Source organism: Thalassophryne amazonica, chromosome 7, assembly GCF_902500255.1.
Source record: "Thalassophryne amazonica chromosome 7, fThaAma1.1, whole genome shotgun sequence".
Classification (NCBI taxonomy): Eukaryota; Metazoa; Chordata; class Actinopteri; order Batrachoidiformes; family Batrachoididae; genus Thalassophryne; species Thalassophryne amazonica.
Window position 1 is genome coordinate 32093200 of NC_047109.1, and position 22353 is coordinate 32115552.

The following is a 22353-nucleotide window of genomic DNA, read 5'->3' on the forward strand; positions in this document are numbered from 1 at the left end:
CAGGTTAATCGTGCTTCCTGCATCGTGTAGTGTACGTGGAGTATCAAGCTGCGGTCAACATCTGACGACCACCTCCTGATCGCCGATCATATGGTCGAATGAGAATCAAACCTGTTTGATATATTATTGTGGTCGGCAGCCGTCATGAGGGTTTCCTGCTGCTGAAAGCTACAAGCATCCAGTGCACTGTGCCTGTGCAAACACTGCAGAGCTGGCTTGTAATGTTATTATTATTATTATTATTATTATTATTATTATTATTTTGCTGTTGTTTTGTTTTATTTTTAAACTTCATTTGTAAAAAAAAAAAAAAAAAAAAGCCATTGGCAAAGCCAAAAAGTTGATTTGACAATCATCTGATATAACCGGGGTCAAAATAAATAGAACACTGCCATCTACTGGTTCCCAGACACTTAGTACTTAGGGTGAATACTGCCATGAACAATACTGGCCAGTAGATGGCAGTAGAGGCCTTGCAAACAAAATTCCAGATAATCCCTGTCTGCTACATTTAAAATGCGTGGAATTTAACAGACGCAAGTACAAAACCGTCTATAAAGGCAGAGAATATATTCAAGAGAGTTTTAGGTACTAGAGTTTAATGCTGTTGTCCGTGTAGCCTGAACAGAGTGTCTGAAATGCATTTGTCCTGTCATGACGTAGTGAGATTACATCATCGTGCCCATAATGCACTGCGGGGCAGAGCATGTGCTCACAAAACCTTAAAAATTAGCACATTACTTTAAAACTAAAACATATATCTGATATTTTCACTTTCTAAAACTTCAGACATGACAGTAATTTTAAATAACTTGTCCATAATTCGTTTGGTTAAAATTTGAACCATAAGTTAAAAATGTATGCCTCTGGATGACTTAGGTGATATTGCCAGCGTATCAGTATGGTATTAAAGGAAATGTTTTTTGTTTTTTGGCTGTTTCTCCTTTGTTTGCAGAGGATTGAGACGCTTTTCATAGAAGCAGTTCTCTTTTGTTTGCAGAGGTTATAACTGTGCGTCTGTTACAAAACTTTTAACAGGTGGGTGCTGAACTGATTTTAAATTTTAACAATGCTTGTTGCTGTTCAGCTTTGTTTACTTTATCGGTTTAGAAGTTATCAGACAAAAATTAATCGGAAGATAATTGATCCGATAATGGTTTTTAAAGTTATCTAAAAAGATAATCCGATAATGAAAACATTATCTTTGATAATTATCTGTTATCGGATTATCGGATTAAGTGTGCCCACCACTGTGCAAAAGTAAATATAATGATTATTGGTAATGTTTTTTTTTTTCAGAGCGCCGCCCCATCCTTGTGATTAAAATAATTTTGGTGTGTCAAACATGTTTTGTTTCTGTCATTTTTCAACATGTTACTACGTTTCTCACTTTACTCTTGTCTCTGTTGTTGTGCACATCTGTCTCCCAACGCTGTGCACTTAAGTGATTTCAGTTTTTTGGGGGGTGGGGTCAGATTGTCTCTATTAAAAGACAGCCAGCAGCTGGCCACGCCAGCTAATTCTTACCAACAAAACCCACCCACCAGCTCCATCTGCTCCAAGAGGAACCCCTGACACACACACACACACACACACACACACACACACACACACACACTTCTTGGAGTTGTTTGATCCCTGGAGAGCGGAAGCCGACATCTGTTCCTCGTACATCGGATCACTTGAACACAACAAGTTTCTTGTTGGCTCACAGAGACTGTGACAGCATACGGAGGAGTGATGACACAAAACTTTTTGCACTCATTCTTTCACGTTCTCCTCATGGACAGAGAAGCTGAGGTACAGCACTCTACTTCAGAGACTGACCTTGATGGCTGAGTTGTGGTTTTGCTGTTAATATTGTTGGAAAACAAGAGGAGGAATAAATCTGAAGCCCAACAAACCTTTAAAAGTCAGAGAGTAGTCCCAGGATCTTAATGGACCTCACTGATCATTTGGATGTTTGTGTTCACTATATCAGCTTATCATACATGTTACACCATTGTGTAAACCATAAACCTGAAACAGAGACGTTAAAACTCCTTTTTCCCACCTTTCTTGGGTGCCGCTGGCTTCCACTAATTTGAGAACAGTTTTAAAGTCACTGTGCTGCTATCTGACCTTTTGCCAGAGTGTGGAGAGGCATATTTAAAAAACCAGGAGTGGCACTTTATCACTCCTCTTTGACATGTGCTCACACCGTGACTCTGAAGATCAGACGTACGGTGTGGCATGCATGGTGTGAGAATGCATGAGCGCGCACAGCCATATGATATGTGGTTCAAGGCTGTGAGCGTATGGTTCATGGTACGTGGTTCAAAACTGCAGATGCACCATTCCTGCGCTGACAGACACTCATCTTAGCGTCATTGTTTCATCCCAGTTTCAAGACAGAGGGCATCATACCGAGATGAGTCCGTATGCAACAGACGCATACAAATCTGTGACCTCCTGATCGAAGAAACTGAGGTAATTAACCCCACCCACTGCTTCTCCAAATCCTCAGCCTGATCCAAAAAGAGTTTTTTTTTTAATTTCAGGAAACAGCAGCATTTACCTGGAGTTGCCAAATGTCAAGTCAAAAATTATATAAGCTCCCCGAGACAGAACCCAGATGCAGGTATCATTTTTGGAAAGAAACTCCATGCCCTTTCCACGCCTGGCTAGAGTCGCTCACACTGTGTTCAGCATCCCGAGCAGCTCTGCAAGCGCCAGTGTTCTCTGCTGCCCTGTTTTCTCTTTTGGAGCCAGCAGTGAGCAATTTCATTCACTTAGCTCATTTAGTGGAGGAGGCTGTGGCTGGTCTGTAGTGGCTGTGAGTTTTGGAGCGAGGGAGTGGAAATTCTCACCATTCCGCTCACATGCTCTGCTTGGAATAGATCTGTCACTCTAGAATGTACAGATGGATCATTTTAGTTTCAGATCCTTCTTCTGACTGAAAAGTAAAAAATTTTCTTACCTACACAATTATCATACAATTTTGTAACATCACTGTTTCACATTGATGTGCAACAATGTTATCACACTTTGCAGAATTTTTTGAGTTCACTCGTGCGTCAGGGTGTTTTTGTTTTAAGTGTGAAATGTTTAAATGTACTAATAAAGCAGTTCAATACAGTTCACGTGACAGACAGTGTTCACGTGACAGTGAGTGGTAATGTGACATAGACAGCAGTACATAAATGAAGGTCTTACATGCATTACAAACTGTTAGTGCAAAATGAAATTCAATCAGCCACTTACAGCTATAACACATAACTGAACGTGTTCACGTGCTGGCAATTTAAAAAATCAGTCTGCTGTTTCAGACATTTAATTATTATACCATTAATGGTACAGTTGAATAATTCTGCATTATGCCCTTGAAATGCACAGAGCTAACAGAGAACAGGTCACATCAGCCATGATCATCTAGATCTGCGTGTTTGCTGTATATGTTTCTGTTTGTGTTGCGAACCAAGCATGACACAGGGTGAATGCAAAATTAATTGGGCTTTAATTGCAGGTTTCTTTTTCTTTTGTGCACCACAAAACTATAATGCCGTTCACTTGATGCTAGTTTTCATAAAATTTAAAATGACTTTAGAGATCAGCAATGACAGTAATGATCGGAATCACACATCGGGGTGACACGGTGGCTTAGTTGTGAGCCCTGATGACTCACAGCAAGCAGGCTGTGGGGCTGCTTCCCATCTTGTCCTGTCTTTATTCTTGACAAAACAAGCACAATATAAACTATTAACTCTTTAAATATGCCTGACATTTACAAGTAAGGATTTTTTTTCTGTCTACGAGGAGGCGGCAGCTTTTCAGTCTGTCAGGTCCAAAATATTAACACCCAGGTGTCAAACACGCAATCAGAAAACACTGCATTTCCTTCTGATCTTGATAAATTTCAAGATCTTGCGTAAACTTCACCCATATGTATTTTTTTTTCTTTGTGGTGGTCCGTTGATGTTGATGACGATGTCCTCTCATTGTTTATTGTCTTCCCTTCGCCCAAGAGGCTGATTGACGATCTGCACCTTCCGCCACCAGACCTGGTAGATCCAGAGCAGACCACAACGCTGGGTCTGCTGCAGTCGGCGTTGGTGTCCTCTCTGCCTCTTCAGCTCTCTTTGATGGTTCCTTTCTGAATCAAAAATGCTTGACACCCTGGGCCATGGTCTTGACCGAGGTTGGTTGGTCCAAGGCCAGCTCTTCGAGGTGGTTGGGGTTTATAGGGCAGGCGACCAAAGCCATTTTGATGTGGTTGCGATAGGGTTTTTTCAGCCCTCCACATTGGCATTGGCCCTGCTTCCGCTCACCAAACAGCACCATTTTTGGAAGGCAGTTTCCTGGCATTCATCTCAGTTTTCGGGTGATGACATACGCCTTGATGCTGATCATACTGGAGTTTGACGTGGGGCATTTTGTCCTCCCAGGTTGGTCCCTTGATGCACTGGAGTCATCTTAAATAAAACATCTCCAACTGTTTGACATAGTATTGGTAGAGGGTCCATGACTCAAAATGACCTTTGGAGAGCAGTGTCACTGTGACGATGAAAACGTTGAACAGGATTGTTCCGAGGACAGAACCCTACTTAACCCCAGACTTCATATTGAAGGGCTCTGATTCTGGACCTCCGATTGTGACTATTGCTTGCATCTCCTCATGGAACTGGTGATTCAGAGTGAAGACAGTCAGAGGACAACAGTACTTCTCCAACAGTGCTCAGAGCAGCTGCCTATTGATGGTGCCATATACCTTTGTAAAGTCTGTGAATAAGAAGCAGAGCCCTTGTTGCTGCTCACGGCAGCATATTTAACATCCACAATTTTGCGCATTCTGATGGACACATGCCATATTGCATATTCATGAAAGCAAATGTGTTAAATGGGAAATGCATGCTATTTTGCACACTGGAAAGACATATATCAGTGCAAATGTTAGTAAATCATGCACTTTTTTGTGGGAGCTGTGGTGCTTGTTTATACACATGCATACTTTTAGTAAAAATGACCATCTTGATAGATATCTTGTTCCACTCCAGTACACTGAGCACATAAAGTGTGCACATTTCTAAAATACTTTACATTTAAGGAAATGAGCAGTTGTCAGAGTTTTTAAATGAACCCTAGCCCATGAGAGTGGCCTATACAGTTAATCCACAAACACAGTCACGTACAGTGTACTTTATGTACCAGAGTGGGAGCTGATTTGATATTCCTGGCATACATGGGCCCGTTTCCACTGGGGACAAACTTCCAAAGGCTGGACCAAAGACAGACAGAAAAACGAGATGGTAAAGAGGGATATTTGGGTATAAAGGGACCTCAGACAGGCAATGCATTATTTATGAGTCCTCTCCTTCTCTACATCCTTTACTGTTCCTCCTCTGTTCCCTTCACACTTTTCTCACCATGCTTTACTCCTCCCCTCTGTCCTTTCTGATCACTTTTCCCATTCACCTGCTCTTTACCTTCACTTCTGTCTCCTCTGTGCTGTTTATTTGTCCTTCCTCCTGGTTAGTCATTGAAACTCTCCCCAAACCTCTATTTATAGGAATTTCTGTTGCACCAATATCATACAGTATTTTTTTTTTTTAATTGATATTAATTTCAGTCTTCTAGTTTGGAGAGTGTAGTTCATACCACATGAGTGGACTTCAAGACACATCATGATAAAACATGGTTTACTCACAACCAAGCCAGATAAACGTGGGAGGTTCAAATGTGTTCAAAATGTTCATGTCTGGTTGGAAGCATGAAAATGGGCCTATAAGGCTTTTAAGATATGCAGAATCCGAATAGATCAGGGGACATTTGATACAACCAATGTAACAATCTTAAGTTATTTTTAGAGACTTTTTTTTTTTTTTTTTTAGCTTTTTTTCCAATTTTACACCATTTGTGGTGCAGGGTACAAATCCTTCTAGCACTGTAATGTCATCATGCCTGCAGATATCCCTCACTGGCATATACCACAAACATGAGCATATAATTATCTCTGGTAAATCGTTATGCAATAGACATTTCATGCTACATGAAATCTGAAGCATAACTGCTCACACAGACTTTGATGAACAAATTCTTATTGAATGCCCATTCCATAAGTGACATTTGTGTTCTATTTTAGTTCAACCAAATCAGAGATTGAGCTGTTATTTTATTGTACTTGTGTCTAGACAGGTGTTCCTGCCGATCATCAGTTTAAAATGGTGAGCATTCGTGTGCACATGTACTTGTTGATCAACATTCATGTTTTGTACTGCTGAAATTTACAGGATTTGAAACTCAATTTTGCAGCTTGGAACAGAATCTGGTGCAAAACACAATTTAATGTCACATTTCTGCAAACAATGTGCAAATATGATATTGTTCTGTTTCAGGTTTTGCTGGTGATTAGACTGTTGTTTTTTTTGTTTTTTTGTTTTTTTCAATTTCAGTTTCAATTTATTTTCATTTATATAGCGCCAAATCACAACAGAGTTACCTCAAGGCGTTCACACAAGTAAGGTCTAACCTTACTAACCCCCAGAGCAACAGTGATAAGGAAAAGCTCCCTCTGAGGAAGAAACCTCAAGCAGACCAGACTCAAAGGGTCTTATGCTTGGGCCATGATACAGACATAAATTCACAAAATGAATATACAGGAAAAGCTGCTGGTGCACAGGATGGGAGGGTCTCCAGCACAATTACCACACCCATCTCTGGATGGAGCTGCACCTTAAACAGGGAGAAAAAACAGAATTGTTAGTAGCATTCTATCTGAATGTCCAGAAAACATCCAGCAAAAAGTGTACCACCAACAAATTAGTCCCTATGTGTTTTCTGTCAGACGTATTGGTGTCCTATCTGAAGACTGAGAATCCCCAAAGTGACACAAGTCCCCAGCTGATGCCTGGTGACCACTAAAAGAGATCTGAAGCCACATTGACACTGCAGTCGTAAATGTGTCTGTGTGCCACAGCTACAGACTCTGGAAAAATTGCCACAAAAAAGTCCCGTAAAACTTTATTTTTGAGGTTCTTACATTGATTGTATCAAATGTCTCCTGATTTATTTGAATTCAGCACATTTTAAAACACCTTACATGCAAATTTGTATACTTCCTGCCAGACATGACCCTCTTTCCTGAATTTTGTCACATATCTTCCCTACTAAGACCCCGTGCTCATTCCAACAGGGTTATAATGACCAATGTTATTACCTCCACCAGTCAACAGAGGCCAGTCAGGAGTCTGACTTTTGTCTCATCTGTTTTTGTGACATCTTTCTTTTTAAATCTTCAACTCACTTTACATTGGGTTACTGACTGAGACTGTGTGTGTTGTCTCTTTGTGTTTCAGGTGGCTGATGAAGACATAAACGCTAAGATGAAGGATCCAGACAAATGAAAGCGTTCCAGTTCTCTTTATTTATTACTTCACGATATATGTATGTGTGCGTGTGGAAGAGAGACTGCCGATATGGATGCATGTGTGCATTATGGATGGTACTGAAGACTTTTGACTATTATTTGCAAATTTTGTTTACTTTTTACAAGGGTATGATAAGTCATATATCATTGTCACAGTATAAGCAAAAAGACTTTGCTATTGGTACATATTGTGTTTTGTGTTTATAACTAGCTTCCTATTTAAGAATGTATATTTGTATGTACAGTATACTCATCTAAAATATATATAATGGACACTTTTAATATTGTTGCACCCTCTCATCACCATACTGCACTCAAACTACACATCAATGAAAATTTACAGGAGATGTGCATACAAGCAAAAAAAAAAAAAAGTGTAATTCAGAAATAACAGTTTAAAAAAACATGAATTGTTAAAATTTGCTTTCTTTATAATTAGTTTATTGTCTAATATTCCAAAAGTCGTCGAATCACAGGTAATGATTAAAAAAGAGATGGTTCTCAGGTGGCGTTGCACATCTTCTAGAGACCATGTTGGAGGACTTTACTATTTGTTCGTGGTTGCCTGAGAACAGATCTACAGCCAATATCAACACATCTATTGTAAAAACTACAAACCATATCCTTTATTCTGTTTTTAATAGAGTGTAGTTGTTGCCTATGAAACAGATATTTTCTTTCTTATTTTCTAAGTTGAGTAAATATTTGATCAGCTTTTTTTTTTTTTTACATCCTCTTGTTTTATTTTTGTAGTTTTGCCATCATTCCAGACAGTTGCAACTTTTTAAAATGTTTTCAATCACAAATCATTATTTAGAAAATGTATCTAAAGTCTAACTAAAATTAAATTGCATGGGTGTTTTTTATTCTGTAGCATGCATTTTAGACTTTTTATATGTTCTATTTGGACAAAAAAGAAGTACCTCAAAGAAAATACCAGTCAGCTTCATTGTCTACATTAAGAAGAAAATGGCTTGCATACAGCCATTTAGCTGATTTAAATTTAAAGGTGTAGTCCCTCTTGATATTTCACAAAATTGACCAAATTGGCATTGTGTTGAATTCTAACTGTTACAATGAACCTCTTTTTTCTATTTTTTAACAGATCATTTTTAATGCTGGTAAAGTATTTATTTTGGGCACATTCCCTGGGAAATGTATTGAGTTCATTTAGTGAAATCAAGCTGACAACAAAAAGCATAAAGGACATGCACGAGGTTTAGTGTTCATGCTGGAAATGTGGAACTCCGAATTTCCAATTTATTACTTAAGAAAATACATCTAAAGCTGTGATAAACTGTCCAGTAGATGTACAGTAAAACATACATGTGAAATTTGTCTAGATGATACCCAGGCTTCTTGCCAGTGGGATCTTTGGTGGCCTGTATTTATTGGTTGTGATTGTTTCTGTTTTTCCATTGTATTTGGCACTTTCAGTTTCAGCTGAAGGTCAACTGTGTTTGTTTGGCTCCATGATAGTAACACTAGCGCATCCTGAGTAGTTGTGATATTTGACCCTCGGACAGCGCAGTGGAAAACTGAATTTCCCAGTGTGTCATAGCAACTATTCACTGTATTTCAAATCTCATGGGTCAAAATTTCTAAACCAGGGGAATTTTTAAGCATGTTGGAAATATAAGATTGTGAATCCTTTATTTGAATTCTAAGGAATAAAATGATAGTGCACCAAAAAAAAAATCCTTTTTATGTTTTAAATTGTTGTGTTGATGTTAAAAAAAGAAAAGGGACTACAGCTTTAAACTGTAGTTGGATAGCGCACCAGCTGTAACTGTCCTGTTGCTATCTGACAGCAAAAGCAGCCTTTGATCTATCAAAAAAAAAATTATAAATTTATAATACAAGTTTTGGTTTGGAACTTAGCTTTCTGAATGAGAAAATTAGCAAGTACTAACCAGGGGTAAATTAATAACATTCAGTACCGCAAAACCTTAACAGCAGAGAACATCAGCTTCTAGTTCAGTGTTGTAACTTTTTAGTTTTTTTTTCTGCCACTGCTAACAGAACATTTCCTGGGTTTGTTGTTAGTGTAAGTTTGTTGCCATTGTTCATCTGCATCTCTATGAACTCAGTTGTTATTTAGGCAGGAGAATCACATTCCCATAATGCTTCATTGATGCGAAAGCCAATATAATAAAACATTACAAAGTAATGGTCTTACACAAGATGTTAGCAAATTATGCACAGCAATAAGATTTTATCACACTTTAAACTTTTATTTTCAACCATTAGGCCCTTAGCACTGTGAATCAATGATACGTTTGGATCCGATTAGTAATTTGTGCAAATGCTAAGCCACGCGTAACTAACATGTTGGTAATTTAATTTTAGTTGTGAATTTGACAAGCCACTCAAGCTAACATCAGTTACAGCTTAGCTAACACATCAGTGTAAAAACATTGGTTGTGAAACTCATTCATCACTCAAGCTAATGCTGGTTAGCGTTTAGCTAACATAGGGTGATTCCAGCATGTTTTAAGGTCTGTTCTTGGCTGTTTTGTTGGGTCAAAGGCCCCAATAGATAATAAAAATACAGAGCACTCGCTGTTCAGCCGCCATCGGTAGCAGTGTGTCATGGGAATATGGTTCTTTTCAATAGTTAAAAATTAAATAAAATAACTTTTCAACATGATTTGAGCAGCTTTAACAAAGGTAGTTACTTTAGTTTGTCAGCAAGAGACTTGTTTCTATTGTACGTAATCTCCTGCTTTCTTGTTTTACTAAATGGACAAGTGCTGTCACTGTTTCACCAGATAGATGTCATAATCAATAGGAATGATGGTAAAAACTGCAAAAATGAGATGTGGGGTATTAGAAGCACTATGAGCTGATTCTCTAGTGGACCTCTGTGACAAAAAATATATATATGTATGCCTAAAATGAGATTTGTGTTGCAGCTGAAAAGCCTCAGCGAAAATAAATGTTGTCTGCTGGACATGTTGATGGTGCACACACAATCGGGCCTTTAATCAGTGATGGCTGCCAGTGTTACAACAGTGTTTGGAAACAGATGTTCTTTTATGAAGGTGTGAATGAGTCCAAAAAACTTGGTAAGGCAGCAACAGTAAAAACAAAACAAAAAAAAACAACAAAAACCTTTCATGTGGTTAACGACAAATTACAGATGAATTACATAGCCTAGTGTACAAGTGCAGTTATGACACAAAACCAAGTGTGTTTCTTGTCGCTGTTTCGACTGCATCCTTTTAATCGTCACTGCTTAAAGTCCTTAAGGTAACAGGAACGGCACCAACGAATGTGCATAATACAGACGCAATACTATGACAAAGGCTCCAAAAGGGACATGAATGCACACGAATGTGTTCGACACCGGCAATACATACGCATTGGTGCTTCCATGTGTAAGAGCTAATGTACGAGAGTCGTCACTGCAATAGGCTGTTTGACCTTATGTTTGAACTGGCAATGACAATCCTTCCTTCCACTTTATCTGTTGCCACTATTCTGTCAAATCAGTCATTTCTGTAAATACTGAGCACTTTTCTGCCGCAGCTCTTCAAACATTAAGATGACGTGCAGTTAATCGGCTGTGATCAGTGAAGTTTGTGTAGTAATCGATTTGTCGCAAGTGGCCGTGTGTACAGTACAGTATGTGTACACCACCCATGAGCACATGGGTGGTGTACAGAGATTTTCTCCAAATGTGTGATGGGCCAAACAAACTGTAATCCATTCATAGCTTCTTACATACGTACACTCTATTCTCACGTACAAATACTCAAACGTATATTCTCCACTATACATACACTCATATTTCATGTTGTTTGAGTATTTTGCACTAAAGCTACTGCCATGGTTATGTTCATGTAGAATGTTTCTCAGACATGTTTTATATCTTTCATGTACAACATCTTCTCTCAGAATGAATGTGTGACTGAGGATACGCTCTCCCTGAAATCAAAATGAATCCTTTTCCTCCCAGGCAAAATTATATATATATTTTTACACATTTTACAAACTTTATGTCTTGACAGTAGCAAGGCTGATATGTGCACAACTTAATCATCAGTCTTATCAGACGGTTTCACCGTGCAGCAACGTACAGAAGAGTTGGGAGGGAGAGGATTAATATCTGAGCGCTTCACAGGCCCAAAATTTTAGACACGACTTGATGAAGTCTCTTAGTATCCAGTTCATGGAATTATCATGAGAAATTACTGATAATATATAATAGGGTCATTATTGTTCTGCAGACTGCTGTATGTTCATTTTTTTCAACATCAGCAACAGCACAAACTGTGTTTGCAATGCAAATGATTTACACAATGCATTCATGAAATATGTGTCAGCACCACGTTAGCTGTCATTGTGATTATGTTGATGTTGGCAACAGTCGGTAACATTATTGATAAATACATTAGTGCTGATCAGCAATGGTTCACCTTTGAACAAGTGCTAAACTTAAGTGTTCCTATAGATAAGTTGAATTTCTTCCACACAGCTTGATCCACAGCCCAGTTACTTGTGGCCTCTGGGAAAGAAAGAACTGTCAAGTTTCCTTTAAGTGAAGGCACCTTGACACTCGCATAAATTTTGGCTTCTGACCTTCCGTGCAATTTGTCGTGCCAGTGTGTGTCACTACGTGGTACACAACTTGACGCATGAATTTGATGCATGCACTGGCACAGAATCTTGCGTGCCAGTGAGTAAGGTCACTGTAAACTGTGCGCGCAGTGACATGCATTGACATGCAGTGGCACACAGTGGTTGCGAATACGTTGCGCAATGTTCACAGCTAGTTCACGCAAGTGGCATGACATTTATGCGTGCCAGAAATTTTGAACATTTCAACATCTTCTTTGCGCATTGGCACGTAGCCGCGCACAGTTCACGGACAGTTTACAACCGTTTACGACGGGTTGGCACGCGAAATTAAAAAAGCAGATGAGAAGACTAAACTATACTGTATAAATACATTCCCTAGCTGAAAAGTGAGCTACATTTTACTCACTCAACCTGCTTACCAAATCAGACAAAGTGGACAGTTAATATATAACTCACTCAGAGGGAGCTCGTTGAACTTGTTTTTTGATGAAATAATATATTCTAATAATACGTACATTTTGGATAACAGACAAGTCTGCCTGGGGCATTACTAGTCTGGCCCCAAAGTCATTCCACAAGACTTTAGATGCAATATGCATACTCACAAACTGCTGGTACTTTTACGGAGAACTTTTAGTTTACATTTGTATTGTTAGATATTTACAGTGGGGTAACAAAGTATTTAGTCAGTCCCTGATTGTGCAAGTTCTACTACTTAGAAAGATGAGAGAGGTCTGTAATTTTCATTATAGGTATACTTCAACTATGAGACAAAATGAGGGAAAAAAATCCAGGAAATCATACTGGCAGATTTTTAAAGTATTTATTTGTAAATTATGGTGGAAAATAAGTATTTAGTCAATAACAAAAGTTCAGCTCAATACTTTGTAACATAATCTATGTTGGCACTGACAGAGGTCAAACGTTTCCTGTAAGTCTTCACCAGGTTTGCACACACTGTAGCTGGTATTTTGGCCCATTCCTCCATGCAGATCTCCTCTAGAGCAGTGATGTTTCGGGGCTGTCGCTGGGCAACATGGACTTTCAACTCCCTCCACAAATTTTCTATGGGGTTGAGGTCTGGAGACTGGCTAGGCCACTCCAGGATCTTGAAATGCTTTTTACGGAGCCACTCCTTTGTTGCCCAAGAGGTGTGTTTGGGATCACTGTCATGCTGGAAGACCCAGCCACAACCCATCTTCAATGCTCTCACTGATGGAAGGAGGTATTGGTTTAAAATATCACGATACATGGACCCGTTCATTCTTCCCTCAACACAGATCAGTCGCCCTGTCCCCTTTGCAGAAAAACAGCCCCAAAGCATGATGTTTCCACCCCCATGCTTCACAGTAGATATGGTGTTCTTGGGATGCAACTCATCATTCTTCTTCCTCCAAACACAACTAATTGATTTTTTACTAAAAAGTTCTATTTTGGTTTCATCTGACCACATGATATTCTCCCAGTCCTCTTCTGGATCATCCATATGCTCTCTGGCAAACTTCACATGGGCCTGGACACGTACTGGCTTAAGCAGGGGGACATGCCTGGCACTGCAGGATTTGAGTCCCTCTCTGTGTAGTGTGTAGCCTTTGTTACTTTGGTCCCAGCTCTCTGCAGGCCATTCATCAGGCCCTCCGTGTAGTTCTGGGATTTTTGCTCACCGTTCTCATGATCATTTTGACCCCACGGGATGACATCTTGCGTGGAGCCCCACATTGAGGGAGATTATCAATGGTCTTGTATGTCTTCCATTTCTTAAAATTGCTCCCACAGTTGATTTGGTCTTGGCCAAGGTTGAGTTTGGAATCTGACTGTTTGAGGCTGTGGACAGGTGTCTTTTATACAAATAACGAGTTCCAACAGATGCCATTAATACAGGTAACAGGTGGAGGACAGAAGAACTTCTTAAAGAAGTTGTTACAGGTCTGTGAGAGCCAGAATTCTTACTTGTTTGTGAGTGACCAAATACTTATTTTCCACCATAATTTACAAATAAATTCTTTAAAAATCCTACAATATGATTTCCTGGATTTTTTTTTTCTCATTTTCTCTCTCATAGTTGAAGTGTACCTATGATGAAAATTATAGACCTCTCTCATCTTTCTAAATAGGAGAACTTGCACAATCAGGGACTGACTAAATACTTTTTTACCCCACTGTATGTACGAGTATAATTGTGAATTCCACACAGGGACCTAGGGGTGTAACGATACACAAAAATCATGGTTTGATACGTACCTCGGTTTTGAGCTCACAGTTCGGTGAGCTTCATTTTCGGTACAGTATGGGAACAAAATGCAAAACCTAAATTTGCTTGTTTTTTTAAACCAACAGTTTATTGTAACATTATACAAACAGCAAAATAAAATAATTGCAAAGTGTTGCCTGGTAATAAGTTAAATAAAATGTTCTCAAATAAACAACAAATATGTCAATTGATTTCCTGAAAGCTGCACTCCTCATGCGGTGTGAATTCACACACACACACACACACACACACACACACACACACACACACACACACACACACACACACACACACACAGTGGAAATATCAGGTCTTACCTGTGCGTTTCAGTGAAGAAAAGTCCCTCTGCGGCACTTTGCGCTGTCAGATCAGTTAGTGGAGCTTTTCCCCCCTCCTTCCCCACCAGTTCTCTATCTTGGCGCAACAAGTCAAAAAAGTCACAGCGCCTCAATAATGTCTCATTTACCACAAGCTCCATGCGATCCTGGCTGCACACATGATGAAATCTCAAGAAAAGTTTATAAAATTGCTCAGTTCTCTGTGTGGAGCAGGGACACTGTGCGTGCACACTGGGTGACATGCTCGTCAATATTTACGTGTAACACTTGAGGGAAAAAACATTTACGGTACGTATATAATTAAAAGTTTAAAAATATTTCTAACATCTATCTCATGTTACAACGTGGAGACCTGCAGCTCATAGACAAGTGCGGCTTATTTATACTCAACAAAAATATAAACGCAACACTTTTGGTTTTGCTCCCATTTTGTATGAGATGAACTCAAAGATCTAAAACTTTTTCCACATACACTATCACCATTTCCCTCAAATATTGTTCACAAACCAGTCGAAATCTGTGATAGTGAGCACTTCTCCTTTGCTGAGATAATCCATCCCACCTCACAGGTGTGCCATACCAAGATGCTGATTAGACACCATGATTAGTGCACAGGTGTGCCTTAGACTGCCCACAATAAAAGGCCACTCTGAAAGGTGCAGTTTTGTTTTATTGGGGGGGGGGGGGGGATACCAGTCAGTATCTGGTGTGACCACCATTTGCCTCATGCAGTGCAACACATCTCCTTCGCATCATCTGTGAAGAGAACACCTCTCCAACGTGCCAAACGCCAGCGAATGTGAGCATTTGCCCACTCAAGTCGGTTACGACGATGAACTGGAGTCAGGTCGAGACCCCGATGAGGACGACGAGCATGCAGATGAGCTTCCCTGAGACGGTTTCTGACAGTTTGTGCAGAAATTCTTTGGTTATGCAAACCGATTGTTTCAGCAGCTGTCCGAGTGGCTGGTCTCAGACGATCTTGGAGGTGAACATGCTGGATGTGGAGGTCCTGGGCTGGTGTGGTTACACGTGGTCTGCGGTTGTGAGGCTGGTTGGATGTACTGCCAAATTCTCTGAAACGCCTTTGGAGACGGCTTATGGTAGAGACATGAACATTCAATACACGAGCAACAGCTCTGGTTGACATTCCTGCTGTCAGCATGCCAATTGCACTCTCCCTCAAATCTTGCGACATCTGTGACATTGTGCTGTGTGATAAAACTGCACCTTTCAGAGTGGCCTTTTATTGTGGGCAGTCTAAGGCACACCTGTGCACTAATCATGGTGTCTAATCAGCATCTTGGTATGACACACCTGTGAGGTGGGATGGATTAGCTCAGCAAAGGAGAAGTGCTCACTATCACAGATTTAGACTGGTTTGTGAACAATATTTGAGGGAAATGGTGATATTGTGTATGTGGAAAAAGTTTTAGATCTTTGAGTTCATCTCATACAAAATGGGAGCAAAACCAAAAGTGTTGCGTTTATATTTTTGTTGAGTGTATGTACAATTTCTTTTTATGCCCCGTGCAGCGCTTGCGCCGCGAGGCGGGGCATATGGCATCTGGGTTGTCCGTCCTTCTGTCTGTCCATCTGTCTGTCTATCTGTCCGCCCATTTGTCTGTCTGGCCGCAATTCGTTCACCGCAACATAGTTCGGCACCTATTGCTCGCAAAAACTTCATATTTGGTGGGTACATGCCTTGGAGGAGTACTTCGTATGCGTTCGAAGGCCAGTGACCTTGACCTACTTTTAAAAAATTATCAATAGTTGCATTTGTTCGAAGGCTACCAACTTTTTATGGTCACTGTTGGCCACATCCTCTAAATAAACATAATGTCAGTCTCCAATTTTTCCACTGTGTATCCCAGTTTACATCAAACACATGAGGGTTCAAGCAAATACTGCACTTTACATGGAAAATAGTACTGCGCGCGGGGCATTTCGTGAATGTCTCTAGTTTTTTTTTAATTAGTGGGTGCAGCTAATATTCAGATGCGCTCTATAGTCCAGAAATTACGGTAAACACACGCAATGCGAACTCACCCGTGTACAGCCCTGTACTGAACCAAACGTCCCGTACCGAAACGGTTCAATACAAATACATGTATCGTTACACCTTTACTGGCAACACAATAGCCATGACAGCTGTCGTGATGTGCAGACAGTTAGTATGACACCCAGTTTCCAGTCCTTCCCTCCTCACTGGACCATGTGAGTAGACTTCACTTTGGCACTAACTGCAGCCTTAGACAGAGCCAGGGCATGATTTGGTTAAATAAAATTTATTCCCAGGACCCGAAGCAGATCTTGGTAATGAACTGAATGGAGCTGTGAAGTTCTTTAATCTCGGACTGAAAACAAGTTTTTGGAAGAACACTGAGTTGGTGTGAGAGCATTACAGCTTGCTTGGCCCTTCATATGTGCCCTTCAAGATCGCTCACATGTTCAGAATGTTTCATGACATTGTGACAAAGGCAGATTCTCCTGTACATTTTAGTATCATCTGCAAAGAGGATGATACATTTTTTTTTCTAATATTTTATGTGAAAATATCTGAATATTATGGCATAGAGTGTGATGATCATTTTAAAGTGCTGTCAATATTAGGGCTTCCGCTTGCCACTTTCTGCTGGGATGATACTGTTGGCCTGGACTGTTGATTAAAGGATGAGGCCGCTTGCAGCTGTTTATCACATCATTCAGCAGCCTCTCTCCATTGCAATGCTTCTGTAGCTGTCCTCCCTGCTAGGATAAATTTCTCACACCCATCTTGTCCAGCCAGCTACAGTAGCACTGCACCCCGTCTGTGCCCCCTTCAAGCTGGTATTTGCTTGGCAGTCTGTAACATTAAAGGGGGAACACACAGCAGGGAAACAAGTGCTGCTTTATAAGTGTTTTGACTATTTTACCAGCAGCTTGACTATATTCCAGCCCAGTTTATTTTGCCATAGAGATTCATGGCTCTGCCGGCCACATTCATAATTCTGGGCAAAACTCTTCCCCATAGTGTTTTCAAATGCACTTTAAGGAAAACTTTGTCCTACATTCCAATCTCCGTGGCTATTTTCTGCACTTGTTTTCCCTTAATGATGAATATATAGTGCTGTGTAGCGTACCTTGACATGGAGAGCAAGGCAGCCTTCTTTAGAAATGTAAATATTTCCTTCAGTTCTGGCTCTACAGTGCAGATTGAGCAGCGGTTTGAGTTATCTGTTGTCTTTTCAATGTCATCCCCAGGGTGTGATTGAATTTTGGAGGAGTAAACCAGCGTGACAGACTAGGGTTAACACCATCGAACTGCACTAACATTGTCCAGCCTTGTGTGGCTTTAAGGGATTGCAGGCGGCATTAACTGTTGAAGAATTATTTTTGTCTGCGGCCACGTCCTGTGAGGCACACATCGTTCCCTTCCATAGAACCTACAAGGTGGTAGAAATATGTCCATTTTTGCGTTTGTGAAGATTGCTCTTCATATGTCAGCAACTGTCCAGTGAAGGGTGGCCTGAGCAGAATGGCTCATTTAACACTGTGACAGCAAAAACAGACAATAATTTAACAGAAATAGCAATGAATAAATAGACGAGGTGAAGAACATCTCCAAAATGTTTGTGTACACGGTTACAAATGTTCCCTTAATGGTATCAGACAGACATCCTCCTTGAGTATCTGTTTTTGGCCGAACGTGTATCCTTGCAGTGCAGAACGATGAAGCTGTGTTTGCAACACTTTTTCAACAAAGCTTTTCTTACATTTTCTTTTTGTACACTGCACTGAACAAACATGGTTTTGACATGTGGTTTGGAAAACAAAAGTCTGTCACTTCATCAAGTGAAGCACTATGGTATACAGTAGAATAGCTGTTGCATTATTTGTTACAAGCTGTATGTAATGTTATTATGGAAGATGTAATGTCCTTCTGTAAATGTTGTTTAATGTTGTTTTACCTGAAATAAAATTTATTAATGCTTCACGTTTCTGTGCTTTGACACGACAGCCATTAAACATTCAGTTTACATCATCACACATTTGTTTCTTCTTTCATTTGTCCAACCACAGTCAATAAACAGTTAAGCACAGACATTGCTAACAGTTAGCACTGAAATCAATCATAATTGCCAGGTGCAGAAACTATCCTCTGTATGAAAAATAACCATAAGTTCACCTTCTGGGGGGAACACCCACTAGATGTTGATGACACAGTGCATTCTGGGTCATCTTTGCCTATATGTGGTACAATGAATTGAAGCTGGCTCCAAAAGTCATTCACTCCCCATAGAACTGCATGTTAAAATCCCTTACTTTATAGTACAAAAACATGTTTACAACCTGGTAGAAAAAAAAATGTTTTTGGGCTCTAGAGCTTGTTTCACCCTTCATCACCATTGTACAGACAATTTATATATATATATATATATATATATATATATATATATATATATATAACTCATTAGATTAAGCTATATAAACACAAAGTTTTGTGTTTACGGCGTGTCCCTTTGAGTGACAGTATGGTGTAGTCAGGGCCCCGCTTACAGCAGCTAGCTGCTGTGGACACGACCCGATTTGAGTCTATGGTTTACATTTCGATACAAATAGCTGTGATAAATGTGGTAAATTTTAACGAGCCATCAAAGAATTTATTTGTTTTTTATATAATTAATATTTATATTTTAGCACAGTTAGCACTAATTAGCAGGTTGCACAGACTCTGTTGCTGATACCCCCATGTGTGTTGTGCACAATGCATGCTGGGAAGACAAGGGAGCAAACAACAGCAACTCCAGACTTCACTACATTCATAGTGGAACAACTGAAAGAATTTTTAAGTAGTCCAAAATAGTTGCCCTTTCACGACAGTAATCTTCTTTGTTAAAGGCTTCACTTCTCTTTTTGTTCGGCATGTGTGGAGGTGATCACTGTGTCAGAAATAACAAGTTTTTATGTCTGTTTTTAAAAACAAAACAAAACCTGATTGCATGCACCTGGATTTGCTAGCTTACATGTTAGCTACCCGTGCTAGCTCTGTCGCGACGTTTACCTTCGTCAGCACAAACTACGACTGATTATTTTTATTTAAGGCAACTCTTATCACATTGATATGATGACAGAAAGACTACATTCTGAGAGACTGTTCACAACTGCATTGCATCACTGTGAGCAGTGATGTTTTTAAAGACAGGCCTAAAAACTTGAGTTATTTCTGTCATCATATCGCTGTGGTAGATTAGTCTTAATTAATTTACTTTTATTTCGAACAAAGAAAACACACGAAAAAAGAAAACAGTAATACACAAGAAAAATGTCAACCAAGAATCAATGCTTGAAAATGTGTAGGAAGAACTAAACAGTTATTGACGCCTAACCCCTTCTCACTATTCATATATTCTGGAATAAGGCTGTAACAAAATGTGTAAAAAGTGCAGTGCTGTGAATACTTTCCAGTTGCACCGTATGTAGATGGGGCAAAAAGTGCTGAACATTTATAAGGTGCCAAAATTAAATGGGTAAGTGACTTTGTTTTTTCAGTGGATTTGTTTTGGGTTTTTTCCCCAATATTTAATTGTTGAGTCAGTAGATAACAACTACGGTTTATTTCAAATGTTACAATTTGCAGTTTGCCATGTGCCTTCTTTAACTCCAGCATTGATTTTGTGTATCCTTTTTAGCGTCTCTCTCTGTTCTGTGTTACCATGAAGCTGTGGCCAGTAAAATCTCAACGTTTACACCAAACCAACTTGACTTTTGCTCAGTCTTCAAGACAATTTGTCACTCGAGGCGTCTACATCTGTCAGTGTCCACAATGGGGATGACACACCATTATACTTTTAACACCCCTATTTCACAGGGTGCCATGCTACTGCGATCGCCCACGATACAAAAAAGTGCTAAAACGGGATGAAACTGCTTAATCCAGCTTGCCTCCTAACATGCTGGTTTATAAGGTCCAGATCTTCAAATCTGGATGAAATTTTTGAACAGTTCGAAAATGACCCCAATTTCAAAAGTGGTGTTGATGATGAGCGTAACTACTACGTATACCAGGTTTGTTCAAGATTGACAAAGATGGATCAAGAAGTTACTATGATGCTTCAAAGTGCACCCTGGTTTGCTATTTGGGAAGAAATGGAAAGGAATTTCGCTCTGTGAAATAGCAGGAAGTTTTCCTGAAGAACTCCAGGTTTAAAGTCCTGAACCCAATCATGCCAGTGGCCACCGTTGCAGCTATGCAATGCATTCTGGTTTTCATGGACAAAGATGCTTTTAGTAGGGATTTTGTGGGTCCATGGAAATGGATTAAAGTAGGGTGCCCCCCCCCCCAATAGAATTTTGGGTCACCAGTTTTCCATCTTCATGATGAAGTGGTATAGAGGAGGATTTTCTTAAAAAGATAATCTGAAAGTTTAGCTACAACTTGCCAGAAGGTACATCTGAGATGCAAGCCTGGATTTGATCTGTTTTGGTGAAAGAAAATCCTTCTCTGCTCTACTCCACTATGAAGCTAAGAGTAGTGATGCAAAATGCAAAGCTTGCACTGTGCATAATTTCTCCAATCACAGCCACGTAAGCCCATAACTACTACTGGGTTGTCTGGGTGTCTTGGTGGCTTTCCTCACTCTTCTACTTCTTGCACCGTCACTCAGTTTTTGAGAACTGTCTACTCCATGCAGATTTACCATAAAGTGCCATATTGTTTGTATTTCTTCATAACTGATGTAAATAAAGGCCAAGACATATTCAGTGGCAGCTTTACCAACAGAGAGCCTCGTCCACAAACTACCACAACAGACTCCAAGCTGTCAGTGATGTTAAAGGAGGCAGTACACAGTATTAAGAACAGGAGTATGTAAACTTTTGATCAGGGTCATTTGGGTAGTTTGTATTGTCATTATGATTTAAAAAGAGCAAACCTGGTTGTTTGACAATAAGTGGCTTCACCCAACCACTAACTGTGAGTGAAAAAAAAAGTTTTGTGTTATCATTTATATTCTCTGAAAAATGGCCAAAAAAAAAAATTCCGCCAGGTATGTAAATTTTTGAGCACAACTGTATGTAACTACCTGCTGAGGTGATTGTTAGAAAAGAAAAGTCTGCACAGTCTCGCCCTTCATGTCCACTGTAAACGTCTGAATGTCTTCCTGCTGGATGACTGAGAACCTTCACCAAACTTAAGACCAGTGAATCAGATACCATTGTTCAGACTCTCCAATCACAGCCACTGAAGGTTGCTTGTCCTTTTGAGTTACGTGCCTTGGTGTCTCAACTAATTCTGTTGTTAATTATGTTGTTTTATCCGTCTTGCCTATATAGAATAGAATAGATGTTTGTCACTGCATTTCTGCAATTAAATTGTGGTGGCACTTTCCAAAAAACCCCCCCAAAAAAACAAAAAAAACCCAAAAAACAGCAGCTTTAAAAAAAACAACGATCAGAAATAATTAGGTCTTCATAATGATCTTTTCATACTGTATTTAATTGTCCCTTTTTTGTTGTTATAAGGTACTTTGTTGCTGTTGCTTTAAATGTACGATTCAATTAAAATGCCCCTTTTGTGATTTTTTTTATGTATTATTAAATGCCACAAAGTCAGCGCTCTGCTTTTTCTTGATAGTGAGTTTTTCCATAAAATAATTTGTGATACAACTGTTAAATTAATAAATTAAAATAATTTGCGTGGAGGAGCGTGGCTTTTTCAGCTTTACGGGGGAGGACTAAAAAAAAGTTGGAATTGAATTTACAAGACTTTTATTTTTGAAACTGGCAGGAAGGAGAGA

The 22353-nt window shown here is 39.6% G+C and overlaps 1 protein-coding gene across 3 annotated transcripts in view; it reads left to right on the forward strand.

Moving 5' to 3' along the window:
- The window catches only part of cdk14 (cyclin-dependent kinase 14), a 715009-nt gene extending 704714 nt beyond the window's left edge, over positions 1–10295 (forward strand). For 2 of the 3 annotated variants that reach the window (XM_034173976.1, XM_034173975.1), the window contains exon 15: positions 7332–10295. In XM_034173976.1, the coding sequence (XP_034029867.1) occupies positions 7332–7379 (48 nt within the window). In that variant the 3' untranslated portion in view covers positions 7380–10295. The remainder of the gene's footprint in view (positions 1–7331) is intronic. The other variant, XM_034173977.1, reaches the window with a different exon arrangement.
- Positions 10296–22353: the final 12058 nt, after the last annotated feature.